Genomic DNA, 26574 nt, shown 5'->3' with positions numbered 1-26574 from the left:
ATGACTGCATGCTACTGCATTGCTCTCGATGTGTTACATTTTCTTGTTCATGTTAACAGATGCAGCCTAGACTTGAACTGTTTCTGTAAGAATAATCATGTCATAAATCACAAAGCTGTTGGATAAACTGCCTTTTTTTTCCCTTTGGCAACTTTATTTTCCCTTGTTCTGGTCATTAATTTCAGATAGTATTTATTAGCACCTAAAGCTACTAGGTAGTGTCAAAATTTTCATTAAAAAGGAAGAAAAAATGGGCAAATTTACCATTCTTTCTCTACATTTTGAAATTTCTTTCAAAACTGCATTACTTATACAGGCATGATTCATTTCTTGACCTATGATAGATGAGAGAACTATTAGTTTAAAAATGCAAAATGTAAAACCCCTGTTCTGAAAGTATAATGTTCCTGCTTTTTAGTCTATGTCAGTGTCAGGGTATTCAGTGCTAAAATCTCACCATTGGAATCAATAGGAGGAATTCTCTATAGTTGCAGTTGATAACAGTTAAGCCTTTTTACAAATTACTTGGTTATTTCTGCATCTTCTTTGAATGCTTTGTTCACTTGAATTTCTGATAAATTATCTTTTAGTTTAGCAGGCTATAAGTTTATTGCCATGGTTAAGCATACGAGTAATCTTGCTGATGTTAATGGAATTGTTCTACCTGCTGAAGAGCTTTGGTAGAACAGGCTCAGTTGCAGAAGGGTGAGGAGGGGAAGAAAAAAAAAAAAAGATTGAGGAGAAGTTCTAAACCAGTTATTTGTTAAGTAGTATGTATGCTGACTATAGTAATAGAGAAACTTGGGACTTGGGACTTTGCCACCTTTGTGCACTGACTGGGGAGCTGCTTTTCCCGGAGCAGTAGGCTTATGCATTGGTAGCAAGCTGCCTTTGCAGCCAAAGTTTTGAAAGATCCCCTTTTTAAAGGACCTTTATAAAGTTGCTCAAGAACTTGCACCAAGAAAATGGTCAATATATATAAAGTAGAGGGGTGGGTTTGGGTTTTTTGGTTGTGTTTGCTTTTTATGTATTTTTAAATTTTTTTTTTGAAACTGCTTTAGAAAATATTTTCAAAGAAACAAACCAATTCTGATTTACTTTTTCAGTTTATGTAACCTTTAAGGAACCTTGAATAATTTCTGAAGTTTATTTTTCATTCTTCTTTCATACAGAGGTAGTTTTAAAGTAGTGTTTTATGCATCAAGACTAGATAAACATATGGCTATATTTTTGGTGTAGCAGCCTTACATTATCAAGAGTGCTTTTAGGTAGTCACACAAACATGGTTATCCTTTTTTTATTGCACCCATCTCTCTCTGCATTGTCTGTCCAGCTGTGGCTGGTAAAAGGAAAAATAAACAAAAAAAAAAAAATCATTGGAAGGATCTTTGAATGTCACTGCCAGTATTATGTTTTTTTGTTTTTTGTTTTTTTTCTTTATGAACTGGGAGTTCTGAAAGTCTGATATGTGCAATAGTGTGATATATTTAATGCTCTTGCTCAGTCTTTGTACTTTGGGCAGTTAGATCAGTGTTACTGCAGGTGAAGATACACATTTAAACATTGTTTGTAGTGGCATGAAATTAGAACAAGAGGTGTTCCAAGAAAGCAATAGAGATAAACGTTATTAGGTCGTGACAAAACCCGTGGTCATTACTGCAACAAAGTATTTTGACAGCAATTAGTTCTGTTTGTAATTACAGTAGTACTACTCTAATACGAGGAGAGGCTTGGTAGTCTGGCAGAGTGCTGACAGTTGGATGACTTCTCTCAAAAGCTTGAAATCACTGAAGTCTTTACACATTGACTGAGCATGCACACAATCACAATAATTGATTTGAGGCATTTTTGGTTCATAGTACTGTAAAAATATGATTTGACTAATTTTTTTTTTTTTTTCCCAATCTCTTTAAAACTAATTTGAAAGAATGAAATAAAAACATCACTAAAAACCACTGAGGCAGGAGTGAACCTCTGTCATATGTAGGCTTGGAATGGAGGGGAATTATATGAAAAGACCATAGATTTTTCAGGTGAAACCTTCTAAATTTTTTTTTTTTTTTGAGTATTTCAATAGTAATTTGTGTAAAAGAGAATTGTCTTTTATTCCCACACAGAGGGGAGTCATCTATGAAGGACAGGCACCACTTAGCACAAATTCTGTCCACTCTGTAGAAAACGCTGATTGTATTCATAGCAACACCACTGTTTAGTCAGTAAGATATTTTCATTATTGACTTGGGCTGTTTTTTACAATTTTGTGAGAGGCTGAGGTTGTTCCTAAAGGACTGTTTAGATTCTTGTAGAAAACAATTTAAATTTTCATTTCTTTATTGAGCAAGTATTAAATTATGAAAAAAACTAAAATATTGCTTTTAATCAATGAAGTACATCACAGTTCTTTTATTTTTTTCCCCCCCTCTTACTTTTTCTCCCACAGTACTGTTGATTTCTTCATGTATTGTTGGGACATTGATCTTGATAACAGCAGTGGAACGCTATGTATTTTTGAAAAATGGATCTGAAATGAAACAGTGAAGAAGTCAGTAGTGAGGTTTTGATGCCATTTGCTCTTTCAGCTATATCTACATCCAGACTTCCTACCTCACTGTGATTCCATTTGTTCTTTCCCAATACTTCTTTCAGTTTCCTAATGTGTTTACTGTTATACTTAACACTACAGTTTTTATGCTGAAAATATTTAAACATCTACATGGCCTCAGTCACAGGAATAACAATTTTGAACTCAGTACCTTATTTTTAAAAAATTAGGTATTTAAATGTTCTGGCAGTTTCAGTCATCGTCTTGGGGTAGGGGGATAGACCTTGCCGATGAAACTTTTATCTCAAACGAGATATGGAAAGACAAGCAAAAATACTTTGAGGGTATCACAGTCTCATTCTGTATTGCAGCCTGTACAGTGCTGCTGTACTGGAGGGCTCAGAGGAGGTGCAAAGAACTTTTGGCACAGCTTGTACAATATTCTTAAAATAATATTTTAACAGATCTTTGGCATTTTTACCTCTGTAATACAAGGTGGTTATGAATGTGGTGGTCGTTACAATATCCATGGTGTGGATGAGGAACAGTATATGCTTCAGTTCGTAAGTTGAACTTCTTATCTGTTATCTTGTCTTCACATTGCACAGAATGCTTATTTAGGGGTGTAGGCGTAAAGACCAGAAAAGTTCAAAGTTACGCTACAGAATGGTTTGCCAAAGGTCCAGGACAGAGCTCAAATCAGTTCTTTTCCCATCTTCCAACTGTCTCCCCTCATTTATAGCTATAAGCATAGCGAACAGAGTATTGACCAACAAACATAATGCAGAGCACTAACGTTTGGCCTTAATGTTTCAAATAAGTTCTTATGCCAAGAACAGCTATTCAGTTTCAAATGCCATTTGGACAAATCCCTTCTCATTAACCAGATCTCAGTATTTATCCTACTATCACAAAGAAAACTTCCATGATTCCTGCATGCAGAAATATGCTCTCCGTACGCCCTGGATTCCAAATGTGCTGCATGCCACTTTACTTCCAACAGAGAAATTTACTTAATTTTGACAGATCAAACATTGAAACCTCATAGAAAATTATTTTCACAGGACTTAACAGTATTCTTGGTTTTACAGTGAATATTTCCAGAATACTATTCTTTGCAGTGAATACTGTATATCCTATATATGCATTCTTGACTGTACTTTTGGTGTAGTTGGTTGTACAAAGCTTTGCTCTCAACACTATATCAAATGTTTTTCTACTCATTGAGTTTCTTCTGTATCTTCTTCACAGTCTGTGCTTTGTGTTTCATTCTTCCTAAGATTCTTTTCCCTCAGAAATTGACTCCGGGCACCTTGCTTCCATCCTGCTCTTGTCACACAGACAACACCTGGCAACACCAGGCCAGGGTTCCATCGCAGCAGCAGCACTCCTAAGAGGCAAAGCGAGGCAAAGAGAATCTTAACACAAATCTATCACGAGGCTGGTGGTTGTGATCGCACTGACTGCCAGGTTTCAGCACCGTGATTTCACATGCAGACATCCCAGGGCTGCTGTCAGCTGGCTGCTCCTGAAGAGAAGGGGGCGAGGAGCTGGGTCCGTGCCCCCCCCCGGGGCACAGCCCCCCTGGCTCTGAACACGGGGGGCAGAGCCAGGTCCTGCAAACAGGCTCTGTCCCCTGACAGCCCCCAGCGGGGTGCTGAGTCAGGCCTGGGGCATGTCTGGAGAGTCCAGTCAGGAGCTGCAGTTCATGGGGACAGAGAGGACAGGGAGAAGGTGACAGTGTGGGTCCGAAGTCCAGACAGAAGACAGGACTAAAAGGCAGACTGGCAAGAAGATGTAAGGTAGGTCCTAGGGGTCGACCCAGGAGACAGGCTGCCTACAACCCATGTCTGAGGTCCATCAAGGGCTGGAGATGGGTAACCCCATAGTACAGTTTAGGCCAGGGGCCAAAGCCTGAGAAGTATTGTTTCTTTCTATTGTGACAAGAAACCCTGTTCCGTCAAATATTCATTAGAACGATCACATTCCAAAAAAAACAGCAATAATAAGGTGGTGCTCAAGACTTATGATTAAATTTAATGGTAAAAAAGTACAGCTAGAAATGCTCAGTAAATGGTTTCAATCTACCTCTTCTAAGGCTAATCAATGCAGTGAGATTCTTTATCTACATCGAGTATGCTGGAATAAATATCAAATATAGTTTATCATATTCCAGTTGCATTTCATTTTTTCTCCTTTCCTCTTTTTTTAACCTCATGTTCTAAGGATTTCCTTTTAGTGCCTATGAACATCTCCTTTTGACAGACAGTGCAAATTAAAAGATATGGCTAGGCAAGGGAAACTGGAACCCAAATATGCCCCCTGGGTTTTCATTTACAGTTAGAAGCTACAGACACAATTACTGCTGACAGAAATTCAGAAGCCAGTGGCAGAGTGCATGTGGCAGTAGACTCATGCCAGGCAGTAATTGGGAAGATTATTTTTAATCAGAGCATATCCTACAGCCCAAACATTAGAAATCTCTTGTAAGGCTGACAGGAAATTAAACTGAGACCAAACAAAAAAGCCTCAAAATAGAAGTAATATGGTTAGAAGTCTAATGATGGCAAAACTCACTGCTTGTTGTATTTAGCTGTTATCTAAAGGGAATGACTTTTAACTTGCAGCAACAGATATCATTGTTTAATTGCATTTTTAGAACAGAATTTAAAAAAAATCAGATCAGTTTATACATAGGCTTTTGATAAATGTGTGAAGCAGTAGGTCTTAAGTCAGTCTTAGTAACTGTATATATATTAGTATTTTTTTATTATTTTTGTTTATTAATTTCAATTAATGCTTAAAGGAACTACTTCTATGGAAAAATAATATAATGTCTGGGATACTCTTGAAATGCCCAGGTATGGTTACTGTTTATGAAGCCTGAATAGCCAGGGGCTATCTTTCTCAATGACCCTGCGGAATAACCTCTGCTTGTTTGGGCTGCCAGAGCTGACTGCCCTGAGGGAGGAGAGGAGACAAGAGTATTCTCATTGCATTATGCATCTGAAATTTTCACCTGAAAATACAACTTTTCCATTTTTAAATGAATCTTAAAACATCATCTTCTTTGCCAGACTTTTACATACATACTTAGTAGGACTTCTAGTTGACGACTCTCATATTTTCTTCTTCTCAGAAAAGAAAGAGTGGAGTGCTGCAGAATGGTAGCTCTGCTGTTGATCTTAAGAAGGGTGTTGCTGATCAGGTATATGCCTGTCACATACAAATGTTGTAATACCAGAAGAAAGCAAAATGTTGCTAATTGTAGATTTATTTCTGTGTGATAAAAATGCAAAACAAGAGCCTACTTCATGTTTTGCTGTGATATATGACAGTTGTGGAAAGGAAAATATAGTATTTGTAGTGTGTATCTCGTTTCTCCACAAGGCTGGTTTTACCTATGTGGACAGTCTTAACGCCATTTCATGTCCGTACAAAGAATAGTAGGGTATAACATCAAAGTTCATCGTAGTTAACTAGGTGATCTTGTGGTTTGTAAATAGGATTTTATCAGACTGTAGGTTTTTTCCCCCCAAATTATTAGCATTTTTCAGCTAGATTTCCATCTACTGAGAATCTGAAAATTGCTTCATATAATCATATGGATATGACTGACAAATCTTGCTTGTTGTTAGATATTGGCTGAATATCTAGACAGCAGATAAAGCATACGTCGTGCCGCCTGTGATTTCAGCAAGGTAGTCTACACGCGACCTGGAAATCCAGGGTGGGTGGAAGCCCATCTCCGGCTGGGTGGTTGGTGGGAGCCTGTGGGTGCCCCGCATGAGGAGCCGTCCGGAGCTGGCTTCTGTTGTGTGGGGCGGCTGCACTGGCTCGGGCAAACTGCTGGGACCACTGGCTATTTCTTTGGTTGGGGAGAAATCTTTACAAACCTTTGTAAAGTTCGTAAACGTGCTACTCTTCCTTTCGTCCGACATTGTGGTAGGAAAGTACCTTCAGTGGTGGTAGAGAGTACAGGGCTGTGGGTGCAGCTCCACTCTCGTTTTGGCAGGTGCTTTTAGACCATTTGTTTTAAGGAAATCCTCTCTTCGCCTGTCATGTTCAGACTGATAAACATTTTAACGAATGTCTGCAGTCAGCAGAATACAGAATGTTAATATTTCTGTGTGGAGGAAATTAGAGAAGCACTGTAAATTTAAGCAAAATTAATAATTATTTGTTAAATATTATAGCCAAGTTACTCATTTTAGAGATAACTGTATTTACAGTTTCTCATGAATTTGCTATGACTTAATACAGCAGTACTTTGTACACTACATACAACAGTGTATTCTTTTTTTTTTTTTTTTCCTGGATTTGCATATATTCTTACAATTCTGTACATCTTATTTCTGTGTGCATTCTGAGTTTCCTCAGTCACTAGAGTGTGCAACTGCAGGATAAATAAGGAATACTAGCAGTAGCAGTTGGGAGTATAATGCTTTGAAAATTAATGATAGGTAACATTATGCTAAATAGAAAGTCTGCTAGAATTGAGTGGTCAGATGTGGGTCTTTCAGAAAAGGAAAATTAATGTACTGTAATCTCAATGAGATAGCATTTTAATCAGTATGAAGTCTAAAAAGTGACAGTTTGCATTTGAAAAATTACAGTGATTTCAAATTGTGAAACACAGTTACCCCTGATGGAGAGAACCTGAGAGACTTAATTTTCAATTATTCAATTCAATTTTGTTGACCATGAATAAGTCTCGCTGTGGCATTACAGGATGGTCTTAAATCAGATGTCATTTTTGAAAATGTAGGCTAATTACTTAAAAAGTACTTCTCCCTAGAGATTTTTAAGGAACTCTTGACACCATTAATTTATCTGATACTGTACTCAGAGATATCTTTGATCTCACACAAAGAAATGCTATCTGGAAAGGATAAGGTGCAGTAATTTTAGCATATAGTTTATGTACATATGCAGCCTTCTTACGTGACCTAGCTCTTCTATAGTATTTTCATATGTACATGGTTCATTTTATTTCATAAATAAAAAGAAACTTATGTCTTCAGCTCAGAAATTGATTAATGTGGGGTTTTTTGGTGGTAAGACAGTTGCAGTTACTGCTAGGAGCTTCAGTTGGGAAATTGGATCTTACATTGACAGATACTCTCCTACTGATGGTCCCTGCTCTAAGGAGACCAAAATGCAAGTATGTTTGCTACTGCTGATTGTCACTTTTTCAGATTCTGAAGTTGTTGGGTTTTTTTTATCAGTATCTGCGATAGTTGCAGTATTACTTGACATGCTTATAGAACATGTACCTGTCCAGTACTGCTTCTTCTTGTTGTTTATCCTGAACTGCATTAAAAATCGCTACTACTGGTTTTTGATTTAGTGATTTATTCTTTTTTTGTTTGTTTAAACTGGAATCACATATAAGGAGTAACATATTTTGTGAAAAAAAAATTCATTATATTTGCTGTTTGGAATTACATTAAATTTATCTATAGAATGTTTTGTTAATACATGGACCTAGGTGTGTATTGTCTTTGAAGACTCGAAACATGTACAGTGTTTCTATTTTTGAGAGCGTTTGTATCAGAGAGTATATACTACCACTTACACATGGAAATGAAAAATGCATGTAGGGAGAATCTGTTATGAAAAACATGGCCGAGCTTACTGTAACTTCTAAAATTCAATGAATAATTCAGTCAAATGTTACATGTCACAAGCTGCTTATCAATAATAAAAAGTGGCATGGAATAGAATGTTACCCTATTCTAATTCCCAGTTATGTGCATGTATATTTTGGATGGCTGCTTTTGTTTATTTGATGATCATTTTTCTTTTGCAAAATTTCTTAAAGTTTTCAATTGAAAAATACACAAAAAGTAAATCACAGTTATGTGTTCCTGCTGAAACACAAACTTATAGTGGGGAAAATTTTGAACTATGACACAGTAATTGCATTGTCAATTTTAGTAGGTAAGTTCATAATGCAAACATAGCATTTAGGTTTCAAATAAATTGCAAACTGCCTGCAAATTTTTACTGTCGTTTAAATGATTAATAAATAAACAAATAATAAAATCTGTGTTGGTATTTGTGAATCAATAACCACATTTTGCTGTTTGGCTTTGTACTACAATAAAAATTCAGTGATGACCCAGTAATGTATGCAACCCTTCTTGTGAAAGTCCAAATAATGCATTATCAATTTTATTTTTTGTTACAACACTTTGAATCCTAAAGCCTACCTTCAGTCTTCCATGGGTGCAGGGCAAAAATATGATCTTCTTTAAATCTCTCATTTACAGTAAGAATGTCTTTTTCTTTTCTCAGGAAACTACACAGAAGCCCCATGCAAGTGGTGCCTATTGTTTTCATGATCAGAGCCTTCCTGCAGTAAGTGCACTGATTTTTGTTGTCGTTTATTTTCTTTCCCTTTCAGTATGACTGAAATCTCTATTGTGCTGTCATAATGATAAAAAAATACTTTGGACTTCACAACTTGCCATTCTGATGCTGGATCACAAGACTAATAGACCGCAAGTACAAGACCTGATACCTCTTAGTCTTCATTGAACAACAACTTGCTAGTGACATGCTTATAAAATAATCTTCCCTGTTTCTGACTGTAGGTTAAAGTGCTTTTCTCTTGTGTTTCCCTTGTATTGTTAGGATTACATCACTATCATATTTGTTTTAGCTTTGGCTGATCCTGTCAGAAAGAAATTGCTTTGTTTATAAATTAGCCACAGACACTTTTTTCCCCTTCTAACAGCTATGGATAATTCATCATGCTTCCTTTTTTAAACGCACCTGTAATGTCAGAATAGGGAATATCATTAATTAAGCTCTAAAATATGTAGGACGTGAAAAAGTATTTGTGCTGACTGATTTTATGCTTTTTTTCCTTCCTGAGAGGAGGCTTTCACATCCAAACAATTTGTTGCTCTTTCATACTTGGAATTTATTTTTTCTTATAAAGTTTTTCATTTTGACACATACCTAGGAACAATATTGAGTAGGCAGTTTTTAATCAGGATATAATTTTCCAAACTTATAATAATAAATACAGTATTACCAGAAAAAAAAAAAAGTGTGTAATTCTTGACAGGTGTGTATTTGGTACTTCTTAAACAATTTTTAATAATCTGCCATTTAAAATAAAGTGAGGTGCTCTAACATTTTGTATTGGGTAATAAGCATGGCTTGTTCTGTATTGGGCAGACTGAATATGTTTTATATACATTTATAATTATACTGTTCTCTGTTCTATGTGTAGAAAGAAAAAAAATGTTGCATGTGTGTACTAACAAAGTAATAGACTAGTTTCATGTTTTTGTTCAAATGTATTAATTTTAGGAGCTGATTTCTGCCCCAACACAAAATTTGGTGTCATTGACAAAATGAGATATCCAGTCCTTGTATGAAATAAGAAAAGTTTTACATTTATTCCCCTACACTGAACACAATCTTTCTCTTAATGTATTTGAAGAATGATTTCATTATTTCAAAAAGGTTGCCTGGCTTACAGGAAAAAAGAAAAAGCTTGTTCATCTTGAGGACAGATTTAAATCAATTCTGCAGTGCTCAGCATGCTTGTTGCTTTTAGCTTTTCCTCTGTCACTGTGGTGGTTTAACCCCAGGCAGCAACCCAGCCCCACGCAGCCACTCGCTCGCTTGCCCCTCCAGTGGGATGGGGGAGAATCGGAGGAGCCGAAGTGAGAAAACCCGTGGGTTGAGATAAAGGCAGTTTCCCAGGTAAAGGCGCAGCTGCGCGCACCAGCCGGGCAAAGCGAGGGCTCCGTTCCCCCCTCGCCCCGGGCAGGCCGGGGCTCAGCCACCCCCAGGGCCGCCGGGCTCCGTCACTGGAACGGTGACTCGGGCAGGGAAACGCCGTCCCGGCGAGCGTCCCCCCTTCCTCCTCCTTCCCCAGCTCCACACGCTGAGCAGGACGCCCCACGGGCTGGGATGTGCCGGGGGTCAGTCGGGGCCGGCTGTCCCGGCCGTGCCCCCCCAGTGCCCTGTGCCCCCCCAGCCACGCGCTGCTGGGGCGGGGTGAGGAGCAGGAAGGCCCCTGGCTCTGGGTGAGCGCTGCTCAGCGGGCAGGGGAACATCCCCCTGCTAGCAGCGCTGTTTCCAGCACAAATCCAAAACACAGCCCCGTACCAGCTACTGTGAAGAAAATTAAATCCAGCCCAGCCCAAACCAGCCCAGTCACAAACAGTATTTTCTATCACAGAATAACCTTACAGCTCTTAGCAGAATTTGATGCAATCGACAGCCTTTGTTAGAAAAATTCTGGTAAAAATCACAAGAATGAGGTTGGGGTTTCTAACCCACGGGAGACAGTGGTCCCTGAGATAATTACTGGCATGTTTTTAGGAAGCTAACATTAATTTGACTGTGAATACAGTGCTTTGGTATCTGTAAATGTAGTTGAAGGAAAAGATATTCATCTTCTTTCAACAAGCTGAAGAAGAGGTTTGGAATATATGACAAGAAAAAGGAAGAAAATACTCATTTGGAATTTGGGCAAGGTTTAATGCTGCCAAATCTCAATGTGCATAATTGGTTTTATTATTTTCCCTCGTGATCATAACCTAACCAGCACAATGAATATCAATCAACTTCTAGGGCTAAGAGGTCATTTTTTCACCAAGCTCAGACTGAGGTCCAGCATGTTGCCTGGAAACAGGCTATGTAGATGAGTTGGCTCTTACGTACACCATATGGCTGGGCGTTATGCCCTATTCACCCGTGACATGGTGTACACATGTAGTACATTACTGATCATAAAATGGTTTGTCCCATTCCCTTATTTAGAAGAAGCATTTAAAAATACCGATCCAACAGAGATGTGCTAAGATTATGGAATTGTATGTAATGAAACAAATGTCAAAAGCCTCATGTAATAATCACAGTAAATTTTGTGTTCAGTATGCTTCAGTTGAATTTAAGTATACTTTCTAGCTGTGGTTGCTTTATGGTATTTTTCCATTTCATTTTAATAGACAAATACGTTGTGGTAAGTATAGTTTTAACAGTTTAATTAGAGAGAAATGCTTGGTCTTAAAATTCAATTTTGTTTCCTATGGATTTATTTAGCATTTGACCTATTAATTGTGCAATAATGTCTACAGTACTCAACCAAAGCTGCAGTGCATTGAGCAAACCAGTAAACAAAGCAATAAAAGTTAGTTCCAGAAACAACAATTAAAACAAACATGACAGGCAAAGGAGAAACAGAATTGTTCCAAATATACAATGGTAAATCAAGCACAAAGAGTAACTGGCAAGAAGTTTGTAGCAGAAATGGGCGTAAAACCTAGATCGGCAGAGTCCTCACTCATTCCCTTAACTGGAGCATTTTTCCTGTTCCATTTTCACGAGCTGGAATTCATTGAGGTGGGAATATGCAGAGTGCAGGGTTAGGCAGGAGCACAAGCCATGATCTCCGTGCTCTGGCTGGCGTATGCCAGGTAAAATTGAAATTCAAGAAATGAGATTGATCTTGTGCGTAATGACAATGAGCTGCACAAGTAAGATGGAGGCTCATTGACTGATTCCTGGGTCAGAAGGCTGGACAGTTCACAGGACTTCTGTTGCATTTCTCTGTGTCTAGCTTATTTGAAAAGATGAATTACTGTGCTTAGCACTCCCCTACACAACTCCTTTGCCTAAACCTAGGATTCTTTGGCAAAGAAGCCATTTCTCTTTGGCATTCCACCTAAGTTCTCTGAAAACAGTTCAGAAAAAAAAGTAGAAGAAAGCTGTTATCTTTTCCATGTTTTGCAGAAGTTCATACAATTGCTTTTTGAGAGAAAAGTTCTGTATACTTGCCTATTCTATTGGTTTTTCTTAATCTTCAGTTTATACATAGGTGTTACACAGCTTTGATAAACATACTGTAGTTAAGTGATCTCCTTATTTTCTTACTAACATGTTTACTTGGCTAGAAAATTTTAAGATAATAGAGAAAGGATGAGAGAGTTGTGCTGCTCCATTTAAATGTGATAGTCCCACTATTTGGAAGATCTGCCGCGATAATCCCCATTTTCAACCTCAGTGAATGTAAATGCATGTTGGTCTCAAAACAGACTTACCTGCACTTCTAGTCTGTCAGTGATACAAAACTAGTTGCTGTGCTGTAAAGGCCTATAAAGCCATTGAAAGAATAGCACTTAAAACCCTTTTCTCTAATTTTAGAGCTGTGTTTTCCTTTGAATTGTAAACATGTTGAAATAAGTAACAGAAAAATAGCTATTATTGCACTGAAAATATTTTATTGTTGGGAATTATGGGTTCTTTTTTCCCCCCTCCTTAAACACATCTTTTTAAATTGTTAATACAATAAATCTGTTTTCCAAAACAACACAGCATGCCACAAAGGAATCTGAGAAGTTTAGTATGATCTAGGGATTTTTACCTGAGAGGCATGAACAAAATAATTGTGAAAGCTATTATAAAATATAAGAGTCCTCTTAGAAATAAACCAGTATGATAACCTTTTTCTAAAAAAATGTATACGGAAAAAAGACTTTAATGATTGTATTCTTATTATTCACCTCTCTCTATTCTGATGTAGTCGGAATGATAGTATTAGTCTAGAGAGTTGAATGTTTTTAAAATTACAGCACTTTGAATTACGGGTATCTGTGAGTTATTATAAAAAAGGTTGAAAAATGGTAGTTAGATAACTTAAATGAAGCAGTAAGTTCTGCTCCATTACTTCATCTGAACTGTTTCGTTGTTAGTATCTGTTCCACTGTCCTACTATTCATTGTTGTTTGTGAGATCTTCAAATATCTTCAACAGTTATTGTAGGTATTAAGGACCAAAAGCAGCGAGTCATTTACACACTTCTAATGATAAGCAGGAGAATATTCTCATGGATGTTTTTTTGTTTGTTTGTTTGTTTGATTGATTTTTTTTTTTTTTCAGAAAAAGCTTAGGTAAGATATCTAAGCCTGACCTTTAACTTTTTTCTAGTGCTGGTGCAAGGTAATTTAGTTTTAAATGGTTGATTTCTAGTATTACTTTTGCAGTAGTTAGACACAAGTTTAGTTAGGTATGATCTTTAACTCTTGCATAGGGAACTAAGTATACTACCTTTGTTTATTTTTGTGGGTTTGTTTTTTTTTAAGTTTGCGTGCTCCAAGGTTTCATTCCCCCAAGAGAAGAAAATGTTGTTTTCTTTTGTTGGATGCCATTAGTTTGTTTATATCCGTAAAATCTCTAATGATCTTAGACAAAAAGAGCAGTTCTGTGGTAGCAGGTCTACATGAATCACTGTTAAACCACTGCTATGATTTATGATTACCTGAACTGTAAAAGGGCAGGGGTTTATGTTTGTAAAAGCCACAAACCAGAGCATAAGCGGTCTACTTTTGCTTTTACAGGTGGTTATGCTGCTTATTTCACTTAAATCATGATCTTCCTACATAAATAAAGACAGTGTCCTTCATCAGATTGTGCTTAATCGCTGCTGCAGATAATTATATATGCATCTATTTGGGCATTTAAAGAATTTAGAAGTTACTCTCTCAAAGGAGATTAAAGAGCACAAGGTTTACTGAAATGGAATAGGACATTTTGAAAACAAGAGACAGACTCCTAACACAAGCATTTTTTGGAAATACTACTCTAGATTATTTTGAAGTATAACTCTAGAAGTAAAGTTAGCTTTGTAATTCTCTCTTGGTTATATACAAATATACATGTAAAGAAATATCTAACAATTTCTTCTTTTCTCGTTCCTCTCTTTTAAGAGTGCAGTCAGTTGTTCTTTCTGATGCATTCCTCTGTGGTCTTTCTAAATCCTCTACCTTTGTAAGTGGTGTTTTGATTCTACCAAGTAAAAGCTATAGAGGTTGAATATAGATTAACCTTAGGATCTGAGTTTACTGTACATAGCAGCTATTTTTCTGACACTACTGAGATATTACCTTCATAAACATTATATTGTTGACATTTTCTTACTCAGGCACTATGAAAATTTTCACATGCATGTAAACACTTAGTTTAGAATACTTCCATTGGCAACTGTACGCACTCTGGATGTTCTCCAGGTTACAGCATTAAGATGTTTTTGATCAAGTTCATTTCCATAGCATTGTGGCGTTTAAGAGATATCAAGTCCCCAAATTCCTGTGAGATTAGGATGTGTTATTATCTCTTTATTACAGAAGGAGAAGCCAGAAAATTGAACAGCCTGACTGATGTGCCAGGAGAAGGAGTACAGCAGAGCTAGGATTTTAATTCGTATTTCTCAAATCCCAAATCATTGCCTCCATTATTGGGCCATCTTTCCTCTTGCTCTCTCTCTAATCCAATGCCTTTTATTGTTAATGATTTTTACATTTAACAAGTGAAGAAGAGCTTACCATTTCATGCTCTCTCCTGTCTCATAAAAAATTGAAAATTTTCCTCAAGAAAATCATGCAATTATTAGTAAAGTCCTATCAACATAGCTCAAAGCTAATTGAAATTTAACAGTCCTCATGATAATCTGGGTCATGGCAAGGGTGTTATCATTCTTTAATAAAGATATACACTTGATCCTTTTTTCTTTCTCTTTGAAGAGCTTACGGACTTCTATAACTTTTTCTGACAATGCTAATTATGCAAAGTGAAGGTACAGTCATTGCACGCACTTGAGTAGTTCAGTATAGCAAATGCTGTTAACTGTAGCAATGATATCCTGAGCTATGGGGGGCGTTAGCAGCCCGGGATTCCTGGAGGATTCACCTCTGTGGTGCTGGTACTGCTGCTGCACGTTACTGTGTTGCTGCATCTTCAGCCCAGCTGCTGCCAGTGCAGGGTGTGTTGGGGTAGGGCTGTCTCGGGGAGCGGCAAAGCCGCGAGCCTGCAGCAGTGCCTGCCTGCAGAATTTTGCAATAAACGCTTGGCAAGTCAGAACTGTATTCAATCAGGAATCACTCTGTCCCTGCACGTGATGCATTCATAGTTGGTCTGATGCCACAACACTTGGCATTTGTGCATTGTGTGTTGGATCTGAGATCCTGCTGCGCTGTGTCTGGGCACAGCACTGATCACAGGTGTGATACCATATTATTGTTTCAGTGGGGGGAGTATCTTTACTGCTGCTGTTCATGAAGATGAGCAGGAGTTTTGGATTGTAATGATAGGATTGGCTGTGGGGAAGTTTTAATTTTTGTGTTTTTTCTTTTTTTCTATTACATTTGAGGTTAGTTACTGAGTTGACCAGTCTGTGTTGTAACATGTTATTCCTGTGTACCTCATGCACAACCAATAAACAGCATGGTATGTGAGAATTTTTATGGATCCTGCAAGGCATGTTATAAATCATAGAACTGATGGCTATTTAGATTTTGGATAAGGGATGGCGGTTCAAAAATGTAGCTTCAGTGAGGAAGGAGAATGCTGGGGAATAAGAACAAATCTGTTGCTGTAAAATCAAGAGTTTATCCTTATTCTAAATACTTTAAGAGATTTTAAAAGATGACACAGCACATAAGTTTCACAGAATACATTTCTATTTGGCAACTTTTACTCTTCCTTCAGGATTGCTTACTGCCTTCAGAAGTTGAACTGTACCTCTCAGAACTGCTTCTGACTGTGGTGCTGTCTAGAAGCTCACTAGCAACATGGGAGTGTTCTAGCACTGATCACTGGTGTTTAATAGTTTGGGATTTCTCACCAAATGGTTAATCCTATATCTTTTATGGTATTGAAACATATTTACATCTCTTAATGCATTAGTGAGAGAGATTTGTCTGTGACCTAGCAAAATCATTGCACACTAATCATACAGGGAAAATTTGGGGATATTATTCAATGGACAGACTTCTTGCCTGTGCATGCAGATGGAGGAGAGCTGCCTGTACCCCTCAGCGACAGACAGTATGCTGACATGTTTTAACTTCACTCTAAAGAAGCAGTGGGCCAAGCGCCTGTTAGATGGGGTGGGTCTCAGAGACCAGCACACAAGCCATATTCAACTATGTCCTGGTTTGGGCTGAAATAGAGTTAATATTCTTTTTCAGGGACTAGATGAGTGCTGTGTTTGGGATTTAGCTTTGGGTTTGGTATGAGAAGAATGCTGATAGCACACTGGTGTTTTCAGCTGCTACCGAGACTTCAAGGACGCTCCGACTCCCCATGTCCTGCCCGTGCGCCAGGGCACAGGGAGCAGGGAGGGAGCACGGCCACAGCACCTGACCCAAACTGGCCAGTGAAATATTCCATATCATGGAACGTCATGCTCACTACATAAAGGAGGGGTGGTTGGGAAGGGGCTCTCTCTCTCCCTCTTGCTTCCGGGATTGTGACTGTGGGATCTTGGTATCTCGGGGTCGCTGGCCGGGAACAGGCTGGGGATTGGTCAGCGGGTGGTGAGCAATTACGCTGCACATTGCCTGTTTATATTTTTCTTTTTTTTTTTTTTTTTTTCTATCATCATCATTGTTCTCGTTTTATTGCCATTATTAAACTGTTCTTATCTCAGCCTGCGAGTCTCCCTTCACCCCTCCAATCCCCTCCCCCATTCCCAGGTGGGGAGGGGGAAGGGAGGGTGACCAGCTGTGGTGGTTGGTTGCTGACCAGGCTCAAACCACGACAAACTACCATGTGCTGTATTTCAGTCTTGGGTGTGTCTTCTTTATACTGTCAAAGTCATGAAACTTGTCTATCTGCATGTGGTGGGTTGACCCTGGCTGGCAGGTCAATGGGGAACAGAATCAAAAGGGTAAAAGCAAGTGAAAAAAAAACCTTAGGGGTTGAGATAACACAGTTTATTAAGTGAAGCAAAGCAGTGTGCGCAAGCAAAGCAACATAAGGAATTCATTCACTATTTCCCATTGGCAGGCAGGTGTTTCGATGTTTGCAGGAAGGCAGGGCTTCATCACCTGGAACTTGGGGGGAGAAATGCCACAACCATGAATGTTCCCCCCTTCTTCCTCCATTCTATGAGCTTTTATTGCTGAGAACATCAAATGGTCTGGAATATCTCTTTGATCAGTTGGGGTCAGCTGTCCTGGCTGTGAACTCTCCCAACTTCTCCCACTGGTTGGGGAGGGAGAGTGATGGAAAAAAACAAGAAGAAAACCTTGACACTGTGCAAACACTGCTCAGCAATAGGGTGACAATAGCAATAACACTGGTGTGTTATCAACACTGTTTTATCCAAAACACAGCACCATATGTGCTGCGATGAAGAAAATTAACTCTATCCCAGCCAGACCCACTACACCATAAAAGTGCTGCTTTTCTTCTTCTTCACTGTGAAGATTCTGCTTCCTTCATCTGCACCCCAGAGGAACAAGGTTTTATGAGCACATCTGGAAAAGAGACAAAGAGGTACAGTAGAAAAACTGGATTGGTGGTGTTTTTGTTTGCGGATTTGGGGTTTTGTGTGTGTTTTGGGTTTTTTTTCTTATCCTGAGGGATATTTTGCACAGCTAAATTACCCAGTTAAAAATATGTATATCTATCGGATCTACACTGAGAAAATATTGATCTGAAATTCTTCAAAATTATGTTTTTATCAAGACCAACTTGTTGTGTGCTATTGATTTTTAGATCTGCACAGTCTACAAGTAATGAAAGTTGAAGAGTCAAAATAATTTAAGGTGGTTTTCTGTCTTTTGTGTAAGCCAGGTTAGGATATTGAAGTACAAATCAATTGCTTTGCCACTCAGATTCCTTGAAACCCAGAAGAAAATTTCAGCATGAGTTATGGTTTCCAAATGTTTGTATTTTCTGGTTCCCAGTTTTATCCTACAGGCAGTAGGGCTTGTTTTGTCTGACAAGCTTTTCTGCAACTTGGTCGCTAGTAGTACAACAGATAGCTCTAAAGAAAAGCATGCCTACAGGAGGAAGAATCAATATAGATGACTCCTAACAGCAAAAATGTGGAAAATAGTTATGCAGAAATCACTTGCAAATAGTAACATCTATCAACATCTACAGAGGATGAAATCTGAAGGTACAAGGGTAGTGCTGAAGCGATAGCAATCCCATCTCTTGGCGGCTGGTCTATATCCCCCTCTGTGCACCAGCGCACACTTTGAGCGATGATCAGCTTTACTACTAAAACAGAGGGAATATTCAGATGATAGGAGCTGAGTGTATCTGAGCAGAATCAGTTTCATAGGTGTTGTTTTGTCATTCAAGGCAGAAATTCTGAATACATGAATTGTGGGGCTTCAAATAGTATTAAGCTAGGAATATTTTATTCTAGTTCTTAGCTGCTGATGAACACCCTAGTAAAACAAACTAAAACAGATACTACAGAAGTAATTTCATGGCAGATAAGTACAATTTCTTATTACTGACTCAGGAATGTTAATATAAGTAATGTGCTTAGGAGGATATAGATTTACAACCTACAGGTGTGCTTAAAACAATATACTGCATGTTTATTTAATAGGTTGTGAGGGAAAAAATTATTCTTTTATACTTGCTGTTTAACTACCATAGGAAACCTACATTTGCATAACTTAATGAATATCATTACAGCCAGGGTTTTACTTGTGCTTTATTGTGTACCAAAAGGAGAGAGAGCAGTAAAAATCTTAAGAGAGTACTTGTAAAGCAGCTCTAAAGTTCACTTGTTGAAATGCTAAAAGTATTTTGTACAATCTGATGTGCAGTTAAATGTAATGGAATGATTCTTTGTGGGTCTGAGGATATTTGTGTCATTTTCTGGTTGTCCCTAAAATCCACTTCAATGTAATATGATACAACTCTTTTATGATTCATATTCTTAGAGAAAATGGCCCGTATTTAAATTGGCTGTGGTTGTGTCCACAATGTGTCCTGCCACTGTCAAGTAATTATTTCCTTGGGACCACTGGCCTCAAAGGAAGGCCCTTGTAAGCAGCCCCCTAACTAATTCTCCTTTATGATAGCCAAGGGCTGCCTCCCTAGCTTCTTGGGAGACCTTTATTATTGTTCGAAGTGCTCTGAAAAAGTGGGGAAATTACCACACATGCTCTTTTGTCCCCAGCCAGTGTAGAGATTTCAGTAACAGTCAGATCCAGGCTCATTCCCCTCCCTCTTCTTTCTGTTTCATCCCACTCCTCCTTCTCATAGGATGTTTCACCTGCTTCCCTCAGGCCTGGGAATGAAGTCCTACATGGATTTATGCTTCATTCCAGGTGGAGAAATTGTCCCTTCCTTATCTACTTTCTGGGCTTGATGCTGAAGGAAGAGAGGGGAGAAAACCAGCATCACCTATTGCTTGTAGCGTAGGATGGAAAGAATAAAAGTCCTAAAAAGTATGTAAAGGCCACCTGAAAATAAGCCCAATTCCATGGACTAATGTTCTCTGCAGTAGTCAGGAAGTTTCTCATACAAAGATACATTCTTTATGGGGGGACAAGCTGCTTGAACTGAAGTGACAGTGGGAGACCTGGTAAAAGGTTGAACTGGAAGGCAAAACATTTGCCATCAACACAATTATTCAAGAGAAATCACACAGAATTGCAGAAAGATTTCACAGTTGGGCTCATTATAAAGGTAAGGTCGTCAGTGGGAGAATGCAGCCAGAACCAGAGGAGAGCAGTAACCTTACGCACACTACGACAGCAGAGCCTAGAGATGAGGGTCTTCCTCCCATCACAGAGAGGAGAGGGGATGGGGAAGTTTGAAATGCACGTTTGGTGAACCAGGAGGCTAAAGTGTAATGAAGGCAGATCTACTAGTATTTCACTGGTATGAATTAATGGTTGATGTTCACAGTGAAGGGGGTTTATAGGTAGAAGTCCATGGGAATCTATACTATTCAGTGTGTAAAAGGGACAAAATAATGACATAAATTTCTGTTGAGACAAGATTATTCAGAACGGACAAAACTAAGACTGCCTGGGAAAGTGCAGAGAGCTGAAGGCTTAAGTAACAGAATAAAATTTACTTTCAAAATTTCATAATAGATGGAAATCTGTTCTCAAGGAGGGAGTGCATGACTATTATTGCTCAGAAGCTTTTTTTGGAAACATCAGATGGAGTTCTCAGAAACATTAGTTCAATGCTTGACAGCTGTCAAAAAAAGCCAATTGAATATTTAGCAATTTTCAGGAAAGGCATTCAGTATAGAAGATACAGGACTGCTTCTGCTGGAGATTGCACTGGTCTTAACATGTGCTCGCTGTAGCAATTCTGGCTACCCTGTGTCTCAAAAGGTGTAGGCCAGCATAAGGGGAAAGGAATAATCAGAGATATGGATTAGCTTCTGTACAGGGAAGATAGTAAATAAATGCTAGAGCTCTTTACCTTGGAAAAGGGTTGACAGGTGAGTGACATGGGAGAAAAGTGATAGATTGACATTATTAATGATATTGACTTGAATATTGATATTATAATGATACGACTCATAAGGCAAAGATTATGGACTCAATAAAATGATTAAGCAATGACTCATGAAAATAATTTTTTTTTCATACTATATAATGCAATTCTACAAAGTGTTGTCACTGGGTATTTTGATGAAAAAAATATAAGCAAGTTAAGAATAATTGCATAAATTAGTGTTCAGTATTTCTTTACACAACAAAATGCAGGATATCCCTCTCTGCAAGTTACTGTGGGAAAGACTGATGCTTATATTCTTTCATAAGCATCTAATACTGACCAGTGCAGTACAGTGTAGTATTTTAAATGATGCAATCCAGTAAGATATTTTACCAGGTCTGAATCTTAATGATTATTTATTGGGACATCTGGAAAAGGGAGATTTTTTCGTCAGCAATTTCTACTGTTTTCAATATGCTGTTTGCTTGTTAGTCCTGACGTCCACCTAACATTGTCCGGAAACGTTGGGCTGCCCTGGAGGTCATGCTGAAATTTCTCTAACATACATCCTGTAGAACCATGTAGCAACTGTTTGATAGAAGACAGTTGTCTAGAAGGCTGATTCCAGCAGAATTAGAAAGCATTACCTCATTATTTAAATAGTTTAAGTCAATAATGATAGAAGCTTTTAAAACTGTAATGCAAGCTTTGAAGCTTTCTTGTAACACTGTAGGGATATCTCAACCTGTAATGTAACGTGCGGATTGCTTTTTCCATCTGACATAAATGTGCATGGTATTTTCCATGTTTTATTGGAAAATACAGGTTGTGATATTCAAAGTTCTTTACATTAAGAGTGAACTTTGCATCTCTGTTTAGTAAAACAGCTTTTAAAAATAACAGCTTTCATCTCCTTACACCTATTGGCCCAGGATCTTACCTGCCCTGTTCATAAAATGAAGGTGTGGCCAGGTTTAAAAAGATTCAGAAATCTCTTAACTGGAATTATTTGTGTTTTTGATTTCAGATTACTGAATTGTAGGGAGGATTTTGTCTTAATTTTTCATAAATTCCAGTCTGTTTATATGGTACACTCACATGAATGATTTCAGTGAAATCAGAGGTTATTTACATTAATGTAGCCATACGTGAATGCACACATTAACAGGCTTGGTGCTCTCTGGGGACTGGTGGCTTGACAGAGCTTCACTAAAATCTTGTGCCTCTCGAAGAGATTTCTTTAAATAATTTTCATTCTCCCTGAACGTGTGTGATAAGCCACATGATGATTTTTGTACTGTTTCTCTTGAAAAATTCTAAACATTTTCTCTCATATTTTTAATGGATGCTTAGAATATTTTTCATGTGTGTGTCCTTCTTTGAAAGATTCAGGATCCTCTTTCAAGGCTGCCTGCCTATAAATGAGTTAATCATGGAAAGTGTCAGACTAAAAACTGGGAGTTTCTGAAACTTTCAGAGGCATGCAAACTGCCTAGGGAAAACAAACAACCTACCGCATTGTTAGCGATTGCATGGTAGAAATCAAAAAAGTGATTATGGCATCTGTCTTAAAATTTCTGGAGTACATAATACTAGGTAGTAGCTACGTTCTAATTTTCAAGAAGGTTGGTTTCAATTTCAGAAAGACTTAAAATTCAGAATAGTAATGAAATAGTCCTTTGCGTCTTAGGAGTGATGTATTTCATCTGACGTGATGTATGGCAGTGGAAATGTATTTATGAATTTAGTGTGTAGCTCTTTGTTATGTTATTTTTGTATACAAAAATTGTAGTGCATCTATAAATATGTAATAGGAAATTTAAAGATAGGAATCAGCTTTTATGTTATTCACTGGCTTTTAAAATGTATTTGTTGAATTATGATGAAAGAAAATAATTTAATTCTTTTGAAGTAGCAGTAGCTTTTGTTGAAAGCCATTTTCTGTTGAATTGGATCTGTTCATGTTATTTTAGATTCCAAAATGTTTTATTAAGGTTATTTGAGTACCTTGCAAAAATATGGTGTGTCTTAAATTCAATACACGTGCTACAATCTTTAAATTTGGGTCACCTTTAATATAAAGTATCTTTGAAAGCATCTAATTTGACTTTTCATATATTTTCTCTTCCTTCAGTTTTTGCTGTAAGCTTAAAATTCACTTTGACATATTTTTAATTTTGTTCTCGATATTTGTTGTTATGAACTGCAATGGTTCATCATTTAATCAGCCTGATATTAACACCTAAAAACCCAATAAATCCTTCTGAGTTTATATTGATTGAAGAAATGTCTCTCAGTTCTGTATATATTTTCCAAATACATGCCACAAAGGATTTGAGAATGTTAGCCCAGGTTTGGTTTGGCTTGGTTCTCCAGCAAACTTTTAGGAAATCAAATGTCTGGACTAAACTGGTATTTGAATATGTCCTTAAGTGACATGTTACTGTTCATCTTATATCTTCAGCACTTAAATGTTCTCTATATTTTTATTTTATTCAAAATGAGTATCTGTAAGAGAAAAGACAGCAAGTGAAATTTAGTGGGAACATCTGTGAGTTTTTGTCCACTATACTGCTTTTGACCTAATGTGTGGGGGAAAAAACCAAAACAAAACATTAAATCAGCTTTAGTAGTCCCACAAATAGCAAAACAGGAGTAAAACTCAAACAGAGAAAATACAATCTTAGAGACATTTCCTCAGTGTGCCTCTGTGTGACTGTCATATCTACAGTGAATTATTTGTTGTCTCCGGTGGCCCAGTGTCCTCTTCAGAAGGAGAACAAGGCATCAGGACTTTTGCTAGGAGTAAACTTCAGTTTGTTTTATGGAAGTGGCCCCGTCCCTGGCAGAGGACCCGCTCGCAGCCGGGGCTGTGGCTGCGGTGCCGCAGGCAGGCGTGGGGGCTCCGCTAGCGCGGGGGCAGCTGGGGCTGCAGGGAGCACCTCGCCCGCCCGCCCCGCTTGGGAGAGGCGAAGGGCTGCTGGCCTGCAGCTCTGGGTTTTGAGCAAAGCAGTGCAGACGAGAAAAAGAGAAGGGTGACCTGTATGAATGAGTTTGCATAGGGTCCTTTTTCAAGCAGATGAATTCCCAAGAAGTTTAAACATTTAAAAGTCTGTTTTCCTGTCCTTGAAACAGTTTATTTAGCAGACTGATAGAATCAAAATGCCATTTTAGCAAAATACCTGTATACCTGAGCCTTTAGTGATTAAGGGGGTATTCATAAAGGTTAAATTTAGATTAGTCTTACTCTCGGTTTATTAGAAATAGAAGGCCTTCTGTGTTGTGGTTCAGAGAAAGTATATAATTTGCCCTTTATAAGGACCCCTGCACTTCTGTTGATTATAGAGGCATCCAAGTGAGATTCACTTGTCTTTAGACTAAGATGAGCCATTCTAAATACCCCTCAAAATAGGAGAGGAGTTAGCATCTTGCAGCTTGCCTCTGTCGGTGATTTCCAACTACTGCTTTACATTGTTAAGGAGAACAATACATTAAAGCAGTCGTGGTGTGGGCTGCTGCCTTCCCTGAATCTGGTAGGAGACTGTGAGAGTAGTCTTCCTCCAGACATTTTAGTGTGGGCTGTTGTGTCTGCGTCACTCACTGCTTGTTTGTAGTAGGGGAGATTCAGGGAGGTAACCTAGGCTCAGTCCTTATTGCAGCTATGTCTTCCACCTCTGTCAACTTAGGCTGCTCTTCCTGCAACAGGCTTCCTAGTGCGGAGCCCAGTGCCCAAGCCTGGCAGTGTTTAAGAGGCATTTGGGCAATGCCCTTAATTCCATGCTTTCACTTTTGGTCAGCCCTAAAATGGTCAGGCAGTTGATTGATGATTGTTGTAGGTCCCTTCCAAAGGAAATATTCCATTCCATTCCATTCCATTCCATTCTTGTTTTTTCTTAATGCAATTACTAGTAATTTAAGCTGATGTTTCCATTATTCCCAAGAAGGGCTGTATAATCTCACAGGGCGTGTTGCAACTTCAAGGCAGTTTAGTGAGCTGCCATTTACTTCCTTCAGCTCTGGCTGTGTGGCATGGTGATTGTCCTCATCTCTCCAGCAGTAAGTCACTGATGCCACAAAAAAGGAAGGGGCACACACCAGTGCCCTCCAGTTGTTTCTTCTCAACTGTTCGCTTCCAGCTTCCAGCTAAGCAGTAGCGAGTGATGAGTGTTCTCAGCCTTTCAGTTCTTGTAGTGGAAACTCTTTGGTTCTTGTGAATTTACTGTGCCTCAAGTCATTGTGTGTAACCTCAAAAGTAGAGCTCCTTCTGTTGTGATGCTTGCCTTGCACTCATCTTGGGGTTTCAGTGAGGTTTTGGGACCGTGTCAAATGGAATCGAAGAACTTTGTTATGTACCAAAATCTTTCTATGGGTAGAAAGGAAACAAACCTTCTCTTTAGAGCCAAGAATTTATTCTTAGTATAAATGAAATCTTAACAGTATTCTCAAATAATTGTTATTAGACCAGATCTAGTTATTACAGAAAAAAAGAAGGAATCCAGAAAAAAAAAAAAAAAAGTATTATGGAAAATACATTAATTATTTTTAAAATAATTGCAGAAAACCACTCAATAATGTTAAAGTTAAAAATGTCATATGTACACTTATAATATCTACCCCTTTTTCCAGTGTTATGCTCACTCTTCCACCCTGCCTCTGGATTCAGAAGTCAAAGGTACTGATCTTGCAGAAAAGAAAAGGGGATGGTTTGCAGCAGGTCATCAGTGTCCCAAATTCTTACTGGAAAGAGTGTGATATTGAGGGTGTTTCCTCTTTCTCCTCTTCTTTTCTTTTAATTAACCTGGGGCTATTTTTATGTTTTCTGACATGTTTCAACACCTTGTTCTTTCTTCGTTGATGTGCCATACCAGGTTACATCTGATTTTCTGTAACACAGTGCCTTTGCCATGTTAGATACCGGTTCTTTGTTCTCTTTCTCACCCCTAAACAGGCTTTTTTCCAGCATTTCTTAATTTCTGCATTTCTTTAACAGACCGTGGATGAGCTATGTAAAACCTTCAACTCTCCAGTGCCCCCATTACTTTACCCTGTGCCTGAACCCCTCTACACCGCATCTTGTGTGCCAACTTGCAAGACCTTTGCCATCATACTAGGCCTATGTTCTCTGACACTGCATCATTACTTTAGTCAGAATTATCTCAGGCTACACAGAATAACTCATTTGTACTACTGTCTACATATATGCATACATCTAAAAAGGTTTATAACATACAGTCAGACATGAAACAAAATAGGCACCAGCCAGGTGGCCATTAGAACAGTCACAGTTGCTGTAACACCAATTAAAACCAAAGCTCCCAGCCCTCAGAGGCAAGCCAGCCTGCCAAGCCTCAATCCTGAGGCCTTGCAAACTCAGTGCAGTGACTGTGGCCTGTTACTAGCAATGGCAGCACCGTGTTCTCTGAGCGACCAGACTATACCCTGCATATTGAAATTCAGGCATGTCCTTAGGTTTTAATGCTTTGTTTGTTGGTCATTGAGGTGTTTGGTTTTGTTGTTCTCTCAAGATGTTATAATTACAGTTCCGATCAGCGTCCATTAGATATGCATGTGTTTATTCAGAAAATCAGTGCCTTGGTTTTAAGGTAAACCTAATCTTGGGGTACAATAGTGTGGGATGCAATCTCGCTTAGGTTTTATACTTAACTACCCAATCCTTTTTTGATTAATGTTGGAAAAATAATGTATTTTACGATAATCAACTCCCAGTTATGTTGTAAGACAGCTGTTTCCCTAGGTGGTCCTGATACTAAAGGTAATGTTTTCAAAACAAG

The 26574-nt window shown here is 38.3% G+C and overlaps 1 protein-coding gene across 14 annotated transcripts in view; it reads left to right on the top strand.

Moving 5' to 3' along the window:
- The window catches only part of RBFOX1 (RNA binding fox-1 homolog 1), a 1320820-nt gene that overhangs the window by 541200 nt on the left and 753046 nt on the right, over positions 1–26574 (top strand). For all 14 annotated transcript variants that reach the window (XM_042798374.1, XM_042798373.1, XM_032983544.2 and 11 more), the window contains one exon: positions 8843–8905. In XM_042798374.1, the coding sequence (XP_042654308.1) occupies positions 8843–8905 (63 nt within the window). The remainder of the gene's footprint in view (positions 1–8842; positions 8906–26574) is intronic.

Source organism: Tyto alba, unplaced genomic scaffold (assembly GCF_018691265.1).
Source record: "Tyto alba isolate M040663 unplaced genomic scaffold, T.alba_DEE_v4.0 Super-Scaffold_28, whole genome shotgun sequence".
Taxonomy (NCBI): domain Eukaryota; kingdom Metazoa; phylum Chordata; class Aves; order Strigiformes; family Tytonidae; genus Tyto; species Tyto alba.
Note: the sequence above shows the minus strand (reverse complement) of the source record. Positions and strands in the feature narration are given on the sequence as shown.